A 12,888-nucleotide genomic window follows, 5' to 3' on the forward strand; every position below is an offset into this window, starting at 1 on the left:
TCCTTTGGTTAAGTTTAGTTCAAACTCTCACCCGTCACTTTGTCCTTACTGAATTTTTGTCCCTACGTGGCAGGGCGTTGCTGTTTTATTCTTTTACTATGTACAACACCATGTACATTGATGGTGCTATGTGTATATATATATATATATATATCTCCCCCCCTTCCCTCCCCCCAGTCAATCCAGAATGAGTTTACTTCCAAACTTGCCTTTTCCTCCCCGTGACACTGCTTATGCCGCCCCTTGAATCTTTACAATGGCTCCCTGCTGTCAGCAACAAGTTTCTAGGCCTCAACGTCAAAGCTTGCTGCCTCACTGCAGTACTTTCCCCCCTTCCCTTCCTCTTATGGGCTGAGGGCAATTAGTCAGCTTGGCCTTTTTCTCATTGCAGATCGCTCTCCAGATATCGATAACTACTCCGAAGAAGAGGATGACAGCTTTTCCTCCGAGCAGGAAGCGAGCGACGATGCAGTGCACGGCCAGGTATCTATCTGCTTGCCTCCTTTCTGTCACCTTTGTAGCCCACCCCTAAGGCGGGGGTGGGAGGGCTTCAGGCTTGTAGGAACTACTTTGTTATTTAATTGAAGGCTGAGAATCAACTAACTGGACCCAGGTGCAAAATAGTGGCTCAGCAGCAGGCTAAAAATTAAGGAACACAGTAACTCCAAACACTTGCTCAGCCCAGGAATTTGTGATCAATACCAGAACTGAGCCCACAAGCCTTTTCACACAAAAATCCACCCAAAGTGTCCCCCCCCCCGCATTTTTATTCAAGAAACCATGGCAGTTGTGGGGGGGACCTTTTAGTTGTTGGTTATTGTTGAGTTGCCCCCCCCAACCAGGCCCACCTTGCTCCGGATGACATCACGGGCATGGCCCCACCTCTGACAATACTCGCCCTTCTGTGCCTCCTCTTCCTCCTCCTCCCAGCACAGTGAAAGGGACCTAGGCCACTCGACATCTCTGCTGCAATCTCCAGTTTGAGATTGGAGACAGCAGCGGGGAAGCCGGGCAGTGGGCACTGGGATTCACCTGTGCCAGGAAGAGGGGTGCTCTTCCCTGCGTGGGCAAACCCCAACACCTGGGCCACCCTGCGTATCCTCCACCATTATGATCTTTCATCTGAGAGCTCCTAAGGAATCCTACAATGAGTTTGGAAACCTCTGGCCCTGGACGCCGGAGTCTTCTGATCCTGTGCCGCCATCTCTTACTGTTCAGGATTTATATGATGAAGAGGACGAAGTGAGGAAGCCGAAGAAAGCCCGGCGGAAAATGATCAGGACCACATCGATGACCAGGGTAAAGGCACCTTTCTTGTCTTTCCAGAGGGGGAGTTTGCCGGGGGTTAAGTTCCTTATGCTCCTAGCAGAGTAGACTCTGCCAGTTCACACGATCGCCAAGCCGTGTGCCAGACCCCGTTTGCCTAATCACCCACCTGGGAGCTGCTTGTCGCATCATCTGCACCTGGGTGGCATGGCTTGTTGGAGAGGGAAACAACCCTCCAATAACCCAACAGCTCATAGGCTATTTGAGAGATGTTTTCCCCTCCAGCTGTCCATGCCGCCCGAGTCCGGACAACACGGCAAAGCTGTGTCCAGGCGGGTGATTAGGTCACTCCGCCTCTTGTTGAACCGTGCAGAACAGGCCACTGGGGTGGGTGGGGGGGTGGCTTTCTGCTTTCCCCAGCAGGTGGCGCCCTAGAGAATGGAGTTCTGCCTGTGGCAGTACTGCCTAGCAGTTAAACTCCTTGGCATTCTTGGCACGTGGCGACCTGATGAGCCTCCCTATACTGGGGCCGACTGAGTCCAAAGGAAGGCCTAAAAGTCCTTCTCTTAACGCCTGTCCCAAGATCAGTGGAGGCAGGATAAATGGTGCAAAATAAGCAAATGGGCTGAATCTGTATAATTGTATCCGTTGCAGAATTCGCTCACACCTTGAGTGGGCAGCTTGTGGCCCGCCGGAGGTTTTGCCCTACAACTCCCATGATTCCTCATCATTGGCTATGCTGGCAAGGGCTGATGGGAGTTGTAGGCAAACTCAGTTCTCCAAGCGTGGACCCTTTTGCTGCCAAGTGCTGCAGGCATGCCTCTGGGTCCCCCTCGGATTCCTGCCCCCGTCCCCAACCTCCACGCGGCAGTTTGCGTGGCAGACGTCCCATGTGTTTGGTCACGTAAGAGCACCCAGTCGACTGCCACTCCGACACGCCTTTAGCCGTGACTGCAAGGATGGCTTGCAGGGGAGTGGCAACTCTAATCAAGGCTGGGGTAGTAATGGGTCTTGACATTCACACACGCGTACAGAGACACACATGGCTGTATTCTGCCCCTGCGGACCATGAGCCCTCTGAGCAAACAGCATCTATACGTCAGCAACCAGAGCAGTGCTATGGACTTGCTGCCATATTTATGAAGTGCATTGCGCCATGGTCATGCGTCTCTGTCTTATAACGGACGTTAAGAGGAAGGATAGCATCGATAGGCAGTGCAAGAGAACAGATGGCTTCCACGTGGGGAAATCGGAGACAGGGTGCGACACACACAGGAGAAGTGACCGGCGTAGGACATCATGACAGGGGAGGAGACTCATGACTGAGGAGCAGGCCCGGCATCAGCACCGGGCCTATTGGGGCATCAGCCTGGAGCCTTGGCCTCTGGCAGTGCCCACCAGGCTGCTGCCTTGCTGGTTCGTGCAACACCACTTGGGCCCCTGGCAGCGGTGCTGTGACAGCTGGCAGCCTCCCACTCCCGTCCCGCTTTTGCCAGCTAAGCCTGAAAGTAGTGAGCCTGAGGGGGACACGGGCGAGGCGAGGCGGGGCTTCCCAGTGGCTTTGCCAGTGCTGTTATGGGCTGGGAGCTGAGCAGCTGATGTCTACTTGTATATGGAGGATGGGGCTGGCCTCAGTGCCACCAGCGGGAGAGCCAAGTGGCGGTGAAGGCCGGGAGAGGCCCTGAGGCAGAGCGCCCAACACCCCCAGCCCAGATCTGGAACTGGCCCAGCTGAGGGGTGCCTTTGGCTTTTCTGTGGGTCAAGCCCACAGAAGAAGTCTAAAGAAGTCAGCGTACTGCAGTGTGTGTGTGTGTCTGTAGCGAAGGCAAGGTGGAAGTCTCTGGCGCAATGGCTGAACGTTCTTCTCCTCGCTCCCCCTCAACTCCCTTTTTCATTTCAGCAACCAAACTTCAAGCAGAAATTCGTTGCCTTGCTGAAGAGATTTAAAGTGTCGGACGAGGTAAGAGCTTGTGAGTCTGTCCTTGCCAGATGCGTAGCTCTCATCCGGCCCTCCCCCTCACAACATCCCTGCGTGTGGAAAGCAATCCCTGCCGTGCCTCTTGGGCGGCTGGCTGGCACTCTTGCGCGCAGCAGCTGTGAACGTGATGCCCGTCGTGCTAGGAACGTCGCAGGGCTGCGGGGCGTCCTCCTCGTAGAGCTGGCCTGGGTCGCAGCAAGTGCGCTGGGAGCGGATAAAAGAAATCTGTGTGTTATGTGAGAAAGGGCCCCAGTGGGTAGAGCACACGCTTTGAATGTATTTGGTGCGTTCTCCAGCCAGTCACAGTAGATCAAGGGTGGGGAATCTATGGCTGAACAACAGCTCCCATCATCCCTGAAGATTGCCCATGCTGGCTGGGGCTGATAAGAATCCAACAGCAATTGGAGGGACGTCGTTTCCCCCACTCTAGGCTAGCTTGGTATGAAACCACTCTGTATACTCATAGCTAAAGTGAAGCTGGGATTTTCACTAGCCTGGTTTGCACATCATCATCATCATCATCATTATTGCCACTACTACTACTACTATTTATTACATTTAGATACCTCCCCATAGCCAAAGCTCTCTGGGTGGTTTACAAAGATTAAAACACTGAACGTTACAATACTGATATACAAAATTTAAAAGCATAAAAGCAGATTAGATACATTTAAAACAACTATCACATTAATTGATGGTATGGGTTGTTGAATTCTGGGCTGCTGATGTGTGAGCGCAACCACGCTCACAAACCATGGTTTGTTAACCACAAGCAACCCACAAAGAGGACCCATGGTTTGTTGTTGGGTTGTGAACAGTGGATTGTTTGTGCTTAAGAACCCATGGTTTCTTAGCATAGCTAGGTTCACACAGTACAACAACCTGCGATTCATCAGCAAGCTGTATTCTGGCTTGTCATGTTTTATGAACCAGGGTAATGACGACACATGGTTTGTCATTGGGTTGTGAACTCTGGGTTGTTTAAAGCATGAGTTATACAAGTGAACCCAGAACTGGGAGTTCTTCATGGGTTGTTTCGCCAGGCTACAGAAGCAAGTGTGGTTTTTTAAAAAAACCGTTCTAAAGCCAGTGCTACAGCACCACAACGGCATTTGGTATACGTTCACCATTCCTAGCTCTGTCAAAGAGATTTGACCTCACAAGGGCTGATAATACCATGCAGGGGTCCCCAGCCCCCCCAGCCTGCCCCCCATGCCGCTCCGGTTGTTAGCGGCTTGGTGCCACGTTTTGGGCCCTGTCCCCTGGGTTGCTCTGAATGGGAGGCTCTCATTCGTTGCTGAATCAGGTTTTTCTGATGCTATTTTCTATAGCTCTTTGGTTGGTTGGTTTTGTGTTTAAGGCTGTTTTAGATTTTGTGGTGGTTTTCATTTTTTATTTAATAAAAATAGGCAGGGTCTAAACGATGAATGAATGAAAGAAAGCACATATATTACATTGCGGGACTTGTGTTTCCCTTCCTCTTGGTTTTGGTTTCTGCAGGTGTTGGATTCCGACCCGGTGGATCAGACCCAAGAAGTGGAGGAGGACCTGGGCCTGCTTTACGACAGCCTCGAGGAGTGCAACAACAGCGACAGCGGCCCGGAGATCGAGGATAACGAGAGCGTCCACAGCACGCCTAAGCCTACCCTGAGGTGAGAGCTGGCGGGAGAACGGCGGCCCTCGGGCTGCTGGGCTGTTTAAGGCTGTTTAAGGCTGTTTAAGGCAGGAGGGGGTTTGCGTGCCGCAGGAGCTTCCTCTGTGCTCCAAAAGGCGTCGACCTCCCCCAGAAGTTAAAAAGCAATCTCCCACCCAGCCCTTGCAGCAGAAGCCATCGTCTTGCAGGGCGATTCTGTGCACACCTACTCAGTCGTCGGTGTTGTTGACTCCAATGGGACTTTGTCTCAGATAAGGGCTTGCAGCCTTCCTGTCCTATCCTTGCTGGCATCCCGACGCCAGGGCGTGAGCCGATGACTTATGGAAAACGGCTTCTGTGCTTTTGATTCATACGCTGGGAAAAGGGAGGCTTGGGGCCATAAAGTAGCTGGGTGATAGATGCTGATAACTTGAGGCTGACCTTGGATTTGACAGGCTGATAGAGAGCCCTGTGTGAGTTGCAAGAGACCGGCGGGGATTGATGGCGCGGCAAAGGGCCTCTGTAGCAAGTGAGGGAAAGTGTTGCTCTCTCACGACCCTTTACTTCCTCGGAAGCAGGCCTCTGGAGGAGGGACGGAGAGAGAGAGAGTCAGGGTCGGTGCAGTCATATTTCAGAGCCTGCTAGAGTGACACCAGGTCACCTCCTTGGGCGTCCGGGTTCACACGGCCTTAGAATGTATGTGTGTGTCTATATTTCAGTCTTCATCCTTTGTGATCCTGCAGGCCTCCCCTTCCCAAGTAGGACATTGGAAGTGCTGGGCAGGTTGCCAGTAAAGCGCAGCCCGGACCATCAAGAGGTTTATGGACCTTCCTTAACGAGCTAAAGCAGCCTGCCTCAACCTGGCACCCTCCAGGCGTCTTGGACTACAACTCCCATCATCCCTGGGGATGATGTCAGCTGCAATTCAACACACCTGCAGGGTGTCAGGTTTGGGAAGGCTGGCCGAAGAGCTTTGGGGGCTTTTTAGCTCAGAAGAAAGAGGACTATGCAGAGGCAGGATGGGTGGGATGGACACACACACACACATACACACAATGGCTGTGTTCGGACAACAGAGTAGTCAATGATGGGTTAATAGTTGACTCCGCAATCGATTATCGAGGGGGTTCTCCCCACACAACATGATTAGAGTCAACCGTGGTGTGGATTAAGGCCAGCGTCAAGTTGACTATTAGTCAACAGTGTGTTTGATTGACCACCCCCTGTCCTCTCTACCCCCCCTCAGTCCTCCTGCTTGTATCCCATCAGCCATTGTGAGTTCTGCCAGCTGGACTAGAGCAGCAGACATCACTTTGGTCGCTCTTGCCAGGGGATTCTGTAGTCTCTGAAAATAACCAGTTGTGTGTGATGGAATAGTCAATGGTGCCTGACACATGACATGATAACCAATGGTTGTTCAGTTAATCAAGTCTGCACAGTGTTGGTTATTTGCGTTGGTTATTTTGGCCAAATAACCAACTGTGGTGTGAAAATGTCCCAACATAACCCACCATTGACTATTTAACCCACCGTTGGTTATCGTGTCATCCGAACCCAGTCCATGAAAGAGTTTTGTAAAAGATTGCATGGTATGGAGGAAATGGAGAGAGAATTTCCCCCCTCATTCATAACACAAGAGCTTGGGGTCACCCGAGGAAACTGACCCTGCAGAGAAAAGAAAGCCCCTCTTCACAGAGCATGTTTATGGAGTTGGTGGCCTCAAGATGTGATATTGGCCATTGGCTTACATGGCTTTTGAGGGTCAGTAGATGAATCCATGGAAGGTAGGTCCCTTCAGTTGCTTTGAGCTATGATGGCTAAATAGAAGAGTTGGAAGAGGCCTCAAAGGTCATCTAGTCCAACCCGCTGTCAGTGCCAGAAATCTGCTGCTACAATGTCCCTGATAAGTGGCCGTCAAGCCTCTGCTTAAAACCCTCTAACAAAGGAGAGTCGGACACCTTCCAAGACAGTCTGTGCCACTCGTGGACAACTCATACCATCAGGAAGTTCTTCCTAATGTTTAGTGTGGAGCCAGTGTGGTGTAGTGGCTAAAGAGTTGGACTGTGAGTCAGGAGATCCGGGTTCCAGTCCCCACTCAGCCATGGAAACCCACTAGGTGACTTTGGGCTAATCACAAACTCTCAGCCCAGCCTACCTCACAGGGTTGTTGTTGTGAAGCTAAAATGAGGAGGAGGATTATGTACACTGCCTTGGGTTCCTTGGAGGAAAAAAGACGGGGTATAAATGCAATAAATAAATAATAATAAATAGTTGAAATCCCCTTCCTTGCAATTTGAACCTCTTGGTTGAAGGTCCGCTCTCTGGACCAGCCTTCCCCAACCTGGTGCCCTCCACATGTGTTGGACTACAACTCCCATCATTCCTAGCCAATGGGCATGCTGGCTCGGAATGGTGGGAGTTCCGATCAAATGCATCTGAAGGGCACCAGATTGGGGAAGGTTTCTCTGGGGCAGCTGAAAACACGTTTGCTCCATCATCAATGTGACCCAGTATTTGGAGATGGCTGCCCTGACACCTTTTGATTGTCCATTCTCCAGACTAGATGTACCCAGCTTCTTCAAACCTCTTCAACCATCTTTGGGGACTTGTTCTGGGCTGTGAAGTGGAACCTCCCAAATTCATAATTAATGTATGTGGGATGGAGACAATAGTAGTAGTAGTAGTAGTAGTAATCATAGAGAATCATAGAATAGTAGAGTTGGAAGGCGCCTATAAGGCCATCGAGTCCAACCCCCTGCTCAATGCAGGAATCCACCTTAAAGCATCCCTGACAGATGGTTGTCCAGCTGCCTCTTGAATGCCTCTAGTGTGGGAGAGCCCACAACCGCCCTAGGTCATTGGTTCCATTGTCATACTGCTCTAAGAGTCAGGAAATTTTTCCTGATGTCCAGCCAGAATCTGGCTTTCTGTAACCTGAGCCCATTATTCTGCGTCCTGCACTCTGGGATGATTGAGAAGAGATCCTGGCCCTCCTCTGTGTGACAACCTTTCAAGTACTTGAAGAGTACTCTTCTCCAGGCTAAACATGCCCAGTTCTTTCAGTCTCTAACAACAACATTTTTATATCGCCCCATAGCTGAAGCTCTCTGGGTGGTTTACATAAGATTAAAACAATTAAAAACCATATACAAAATTTTAAACCACAAAACATGCAACATAACACAGCAACGTACAGTATATCTAAAAACAATTATAAACAACGATAAAAACAGATCCAGGATCAATGAAATGGGGAGGGGCTATGGCCTTCCTGCCCCCCTTGTGAGCTTTCAGCCATCAGATGTGCTTGGGAAGTTCCCACTCATTACCGAGGCTCAGAATATGGCTTTGTACAACTTCCAGGAAAACAAAGATCCGCAACAGTGGAGGAATTCCTAGGAATGTCCTGCTATATATTGCACTTGATGCACAGGTGATAAAAGTGCTGGTGGTGCACATCTTGGATGGCCACGAAGTTTGCCATGGGGATTAGGGAGATCTTCTCCTTCAGCTTTGCAAATTAGCCCACAACCTTTACTGGCCTGCTTCCCCCTTTTCTCGAAAATATTTTGCAGCTCATCGATGGTCTGAAAGGAGAAGGAGGAAAACCCGCCCTATTCCCATTTACAAAAACTTTCCTGTCTGGTCACCTGGAGGCAATTGTTACTCGCCGAAGATGACTACAGGAAAGGTTCTTTAGGAGCCTGCAGAATGGTCCTGATAGCCCTAGAGATGGTACTTCGTAAGGGTACCTAGGAATTGCCCTGAGCGGGAGTCTATCCACCCGAATGTCTTCATCTTTTATGGAGCATTACGAGCCTGGATTTGGGAGTCTGATTTAAGAGAAACACCTCTGTGTCTTTTCCTTTATCCTCTGGAGCCGTAGGGCCTCGCTTATATTTCCTGTCCCCAATCCTTACGTTGCCTCTGCGCTGTCTAGAACTGCAGCCGGCATGGGTGTGGAAAGGGGGATGCCTCCGAGATCTTAAACTGGGAGCAGCGCAGACCTCCATTCCTGACTCCCTGCAGAAGGCAGCGCTCTCATCAGGCCAGGCCTCGGTGAAAATCTTGCAGCTGGGTCTGTGCCGGCACACATCTGTTGCAAAATCCAGCTGCAGCCAAAGCAGATGCCCCTACCTTTGCCTCTCTCTCCCTATGGCTTCTTAATTAACTTAGCTTAGTTAGCCTTACCCAACGTCACGGCAGATGGGTTGGGCTGCAATTCCCATCATCCTCAGCCTATGTCGCAGTCCAACCCATTCCAAGGGCACCAGATTAGGGGGCCGCCTTAGCGACATGTGATTTATTCCCCCCCCCCCAACAACAACCATTTCAAAAGCGATGCAAATGGTTCTTTTATCTGCCACGCCCCTTTTGCTTGGTGGGGGAATCTGGTTGGTCGGGAGGGCAGCGGCCTTTTCTAGCTGGAGGAAGAGCTGCTTGGCTCTGTCTCTGTGTCCTTTCTCTCTTACCAATGGATGCCTTCATTTTCATTTTATTTTGAATTGGTTTTGACTCTGCTCACTGGGTCCTGCCCCTCCCCTCCCCTCCCCTCCCCTCCCCTCCCGCTCTTGTCTTTCTTTGTGTTGCCAGGAGGCCGTGGGGGTGGGGGGGCTCTGGTGGTGGGTGCGCTTGCGGTGCTCCGTGGGGGCAGAGGCCGGGAGGGGTTCACGCTGGGGGTTACGGTGACTTCACTTCTACCTCATTTCTCTTCCTGTCCGTCTCTCTGTCTGTCTGTCCGTCCGTCTGTTTCTTCTGCAGGCGCTTCTTTGAGGGCGTCTCTCACTCTGGTTCCCAGACTGAGATCAGCAGTCTGCATGGCCAAAAGGGGCAGGAGAGAGAGCCGGGCAGCCCTGTGAGTTGTTACTCCTCCTCCTCCTCCTCCTCCTTCTCTTCCCCTATTACCAGCCTGTCTGCCTGGGCCTCCTTCCTTCCCAAACCTACATGCTGTTGGGGACAATCCCTGCTCTGTTTCTTCCCACTTTTTCCTCTCTTTCCTTGATGAGCTGCTTCCTTCCCTAGTCTAGGAGAGGTGGGTTAGGAGCAGGCCAGCTGGACTCACCTTCAGCCCCGGCCTCAGCAGCTATCTCAGGTCACACTTCTGCATTAGGCCACAGGAGGGCAGTGTTGAGGGGGGGGCTCAGTGGCTTTCCCCCACATAACCTCTCCTGGGCCACTGGGACCTGCTCCCAGCGCCCAAGTCTACACAAGTACACACACACACACACACACACACACACATATTTTGGTGTTTGATTTTTTCCCCTTCCTTTTCTCGGAACCGTACTGCCTTTGCTCCCTTCTCGTATCCGGAGGCTTCGCTACTAATCGCCTCTCCTCTTTTCCCTGCACCTCCTTGCCCTCCTCACCCCGCCAGGAAGAAGCAGAGAAGCGGAAAGTGGGTGCCCCTCGCCCCCAAGACGAGGCTGCCATGGAAACCGTGGCTATGGTGAGCACGGTGGGCTGGGTTGCTAGCAAGTCCTTTCTGGGCCCACTTTTACGAACGTTGCGGTGCCGTGTCTGGCCTGGGAGCGTGTCCGCATGCGGGAATGGCTCCTCTTGTCATGCCGCCCAACCGAACCCAGCCGTCCACACATGCAAGAGTTTCATCCCACGCCAGTTCATCACTTACTCTGACACTTGAGGAGCGTGAATGGTGGGGGCAGAGCAGTCTTTGGGGCCAGCTGTCCACATTTTGCACAGGGACAACCCACCCACCCCAAGGGAAAAGGGACCTGTCATTTTCAGAGGATACACATTTTTTGCACAGGGATGCCCCCAAGGGAAAAGGAACCTGCCATTTTCCAAGGGAAAAGGGACATGTCATTTTTTTCCCCAAGGGAAAAGGGACCTGTCATTTTCAGGAGATGCACATTTTTTGCACAGGGATGCCCCCAAGGGAAAAGGAACCTGCCATTTTCAGGGTCTACTGAAGAATGTCAGCACCTAGGATTGCCAGCAGCTGCTGGGCGGGTGTCACTTTCAGCCCCGGCCCCAGCAGCTATCTCAGGACACACTTCTGCATTAGGCCACAGGAGGGCAGTGTGGCTCACGTCTGCATCATCAGGCAGGGCGCAGTCTAAAAGCTGCTTTTTCTGGGCCAATTCCTCCTCTCAATCTCTTAGCAGACACACTGCCCGAAGCAGCTTTGAAAATTTCTAGAGTGGTAGCCAGGGAAATGGAGCTCACCCCTCCCTCCCAGAAAGGGGAAGGCCACAAAATGTGCCTAACCGGGTGGTGTGAGCACCGCCCTGCTACCTTCTCTTCCAGTGGCCACGTGAGCCGCAGCATCAGAGAAAGCACAGAAGTGAATTCTCTTGCTGGTGCTATATAAATAAATAAATAAATAATAATAATAATGGTAACTGTGGGGAAGAAGGTGAGTCTAGACCGGCCTTGTGCCCTGCGGATGTGTGGGTCTGCAACTCCCAAGATCCCCAGCCAGCAGGGCCTCCATGTCTAGAGGGGGCCCCGGTTGGGGGAAGTTTACCAAACACATTGGCTCCCAGTGGGCAGGGAGATTGTGATGTAGGCTCCTTTGAAGCAAGTGATCCGTCTCATACAAGCTGTGGCGATACGGTCATGCAGGGAACTATCATAGACTAGCAGAGTTGGAAGGGGCCTCTGAGGCCATGGAGTCCAAACCCCTGCTCAATGCAGGAATCCACCCTAAAGCATCCCTGACAGAGGGCTGTCCAGCTGCCTCTTGAAGGCCTACTCTGTGTTTCTCCACGCCATACACAAAAAATGAAATCGTTTATTACTGGGGGCAGATGCGAAATTAAAAAGCCTTAGAAGCATGGAGGCACAGGGTGGGAATTTGCACTGGCAGTTTCGGAAAGGAAAGGCTTTTTGCCTGGTCATTTGAGGAGTGGGAAGAATTTGAAGCGCAGGGCTGGTGCCTCTTTATCTATTGGGGCCCTCAAGCGGGCCAGAGCTCTTGCTTCGTGGGAGAGGCCGGTCCGGGGAAACAGACGCTTGGCCTTCTCATAGGGCCCTAAACAGAAGCCTCCACCTCCTTTCCACCCAATACTTTCTGTGCGTCCTCTCAGGAACTGGAGGCAGACGAATCCTGCCCAGGAGGAACCCCCGAGACGGTCCTGAAGGAGAGCAGCCTGGACCGGCTCGTGCAGCTGAACAGCGTCAGCAAGCCGGAGTTCCCAGCCACCGTTTCCCCCAGGTAAGGAAGGCCTCATCCTTGTTTGGAACGGCCACCATGACAACTCCGCCAAGGACATTAACCGGAGGATGAGGAATGTTGGCTTCGAAAGTCGGAGATTTGGGTCCAAATCCCGGTGCGGCGGTGCAGCTAGGGGGGAGCCTTCGCTGAGGCACTGTCTCTCGGCTTAACTTACTTTGCAGTCAGTCAGTTGCAAAGGTAAATACCTGAGTGAGCTCCAGTGTAATCCTTTGTAACTCAATTAATTTGAGCGGCAGCTGCCAAGAACGTCTCCCCGGGCAGCCTTCCAGCCCTAACTTGGCACATATTTATTATTGATGACCTCCGTTTTTATGGAACCTGGAATGAAGTTTAACAGTTGCTGAATTTTATTGCAAATGTTTTTCTATGTGTGTTTTTTTATCTCGGATGTTGCCTTGACAGGGTTTTTCCTCTAAAGGTGGCCTAAAAATAATTGTAAATAAATAAACAAACAAATAAATAGTGAAAGTGGAAGGAGGGGGATCCCATTGATTGGTCTTTAGAGATGGAGTGAGACGTAGGCCGTTTCTACACCTGCCTTTTCCCCCGGGATCATCCCTGTGCATCCAAATGACACACAGGGGATCCTGGGAGCAGGCAGGGACGACCCCTCCGTTTTCCTGGGATAATCCTTAGGTGGAGAAAGGGCCGTAGTGGCTCTTCTGCTCTCTTAACCCACCTGAAAGGCCACCTGCAAATAACATGGTCAGGCTCTCGCTTGGCCTGGACGTGTCGCTACTGCTTACTCTGGCTAGACAGCAACAAAGAAGAGGGCCTTCTTGGTGGTGCCCCCTCCACCCCCAATTATGG

At 51.7% G+C, this 12,888-nt stretch overlaps 1 protein-coding gene across 3 annotated transcripts in view; it reads left to right on the forward strand.

Annotated features, from left to right (window-relative positions):
* LOC134397357 (phosphofurin acidic cluster sorting protein 2-like) overlaps window positions 1-12,888 on the forward strand; it is a 190,557-nt gene that overhangs the window by 153,547 nt on the left and 24,122 nt on the right. For all 3 annotated transcript variants that reach the window (XM_063123939.1, XM_063123941.1, XM_063123940.1), the window contains exons 6-12: window positions 392-483; window positions 1,219-1,299; window positions 3,167-3,226; window positions 4,745-4,896; window positions 9,639-9,732; window positions 10,255-10,326; window positions 11,930-12,057. In XM_063123939.1, the coding sequence (XP_062980009.1) occupies window positions 392-483; window positions 1,219-1,299; window positions 3,167-3,226; window positions 4,745-4,896; window positions 9,639-9,732; window positions 10,255-10,326; window positions 11,930-12,057 (679 nt within the window). The remainder of the gene's footprint in view (window positions 1-391; window positions 484-1,218; window positions 1,300-3,166; window positions 3,227-4,744; window positions 4,897-9,638; window positions 9,733-10,254; window positions 10,327-11,929; window positions 12,058-12,888) is intronic.

Source organism: Elgaria multicarinata, chromosome 4, assembly GCF_023053635.1.
Source record: "Elgaria multicarinata webbii isolate HBS135686 ecotype San Diego chromosome 4, rElgMul1.1.pri, whole genome shotgun sequence".
NCBI classification, from domain to species: domain Eukaryota; kingdom Metazoa; phylum Chordata; class Lepidosauria; order Squamata; family Anguidae; genus Elgaria; species Elgaria multicarinata.